The 1754-nt window shown below is 34.2% G+C and overlaps 1 protein-coding gene across 1 annotated transcript in view; it reads right to left on the bottom strand.

The window, feature by feature from the left end:
- Positions 1–617: 617 nt before the first annotated feature.
- Positions 618–1754, bottom strand: part of LOC111083851 (SCY1-like protein 2) — a gene marked incomplete at its 3' end in the record, with an annotated part of 3910 nt that continues 2773 nt past the window's right edge. Inside the window, exon 2 of the mRNA XM_022380554.1 lies at positions 618–749. Within this exon, the coding sequence (XP_022236262.1) occupies positions 618–749 (132 nt within the window). The remainder of the gene's footprint in view (positions 750–1754) is intronic.

Genomic DNA, 1754 nt, shown 5'->3' with positions numbered 1-1754 from the left:
GAAAACCTGGTAACCATAGCAGTAGTTGCTAAGATATTCTGCAAACAGTTTCAAGAATATTGTAGAATTATAAAATTACCTCTAACCAACCAGCTGGAGAACTCGAGGTAGGCATTGTACTGTCGCAATTTAAGCTTGTTTTGAAAAAAACAAACAACGTCTGCAGTTTGCTTGATTTTTTTTTATCACAAATATTAGGCTACTGAAGTAGTCATGATAAGCATAACAATTGTTCCGAGGAAAGTGAAATAAACAATTTTCTAGAATGTGACAGAAATATTTTGGTATATCAGACCAACACAAAAGTGCAACTGGAAAGCTTAGAGTGGCTAATGAAAAAGAAAATTGTTTGAAGTAATTAAAACAGTGGTTGCTAATAAGCTGAAATAAACAATTTTCTAGAATGTGGCGGAACCGTGCATCAGGTTATATAATATGCGTATAGTTAGGCTTATTTTACCTAGCTGTGTGGGTTCTAATCAGGTTTTTAGTTGCTTCTAAAATAACCACTCTATATTGGAAAGGGTTTATACAAAGTCACGAATTGAAAGCGCAGTATTTTGTGTTCTAAATAAGTATTTTTTTTCTAACCTCGCGTTTATTTATTCCGCTTTTACGACAGGAAAACTTACCATGGAGAAGTTCTGGGCGTTAGGACGTCGCCTTGAGTCCATATTCAGGAGTCCTTGTAAAGGTTCTTGTAGGAAATATGGTATCCTGTCAAGGAAACCACGAAGAGTTTGCTCTAGCTGAAACAATAACCAAACTGTAAACAAAATGTAAAGTAAAATAAAAGTTTGTTATTTTAGAAAAATATAAAGTTTCTCATAAACTGTTGTTCATGCAACACTATGACACGCAACGCTCCGACACAAGACTTTCAATGGAAAACACTTTTTTGGTTGCAAGAAAAGTATCCACTCTTTTTACAAATATTTTTTGGCTTACATATTCATCTCAACAACAAAGAACAATGGTTGTGTCCTTCTTTGTAGTTGTAAAGTATTCTGATAAAGGCAAAGTTTCGTGTAAAATGATATTTTTATTTTCAGTATTCTGTGATTCCACGGTGAACAAATTAAGAGGAGCAAACATTCGCAGTTAACTTGATCTTTACCAGAAATCTTAGGCCTATTGGTTTCTACTGCTTAGACAACTGTCACCAAAATTATAATAGATCATACTTCTCCAGCCAGTATAACATTAAACATTGTTTTTAAGCTATAACAAGTAGGCTTAATATTTGTCCAAAAATCACGATAGGATGCTGATGTTTCTCTTCTTTTATGCATTCGTCTTGTGAAACTATGTGCAGGTTTTGTGCTGCGTAACGTATAACAGTCGGCTGAGGTTGTATGTGTTTCGCAAGCAATGACTCCTTTTCTATTTATGGTTATTACTATTATTTGGTATTATTAGTTATATTATTTACGATAGCCTTGAATGTTTGCAATGTATATAACCTCTAATATATTATTGGGATTATGGCCGAAAATACCGTTAACAAAAAGGGTATCTAATGGTTTTTAATCACTATAGGACTTTTTTATCTTGTGAATTGGTTTATGATATGTAGTAGCTCTAGGTGGTTTATTAAATAGCATCGACTTCTTTATAATAATTATTTCTTCTGGTTTGTGAAGATTATTCTTAATCAGAAGTTCATAACAGTAAAATAATCAGGAACGTCGAGAGCCAGCACGGGCCCCGGGGCAAACATCCCCGCCGGGCCCCCTTTCTCTCTCTCTTTTTTT

This window comes from Limulus polyphemus, unplaced genomic scaffold, assembly GCF_000517525.1.
Source record: "Limulus polyphemus unplaced genomic scaffold, Limulus_polyphemus-2.1.2 Scaffold11605, whole genome shotgun sequence".
Taxonomy (NCBI): domain Eukaryota; kingdom Metazoa; phylum Arthropoda; class Merostomata; order Xiphosura; family Limulidae; genus Limulus; species Limulus polyphemus.
This window is presented reverse-complemented; position numbering and strand designations above follow the sequence as displayed.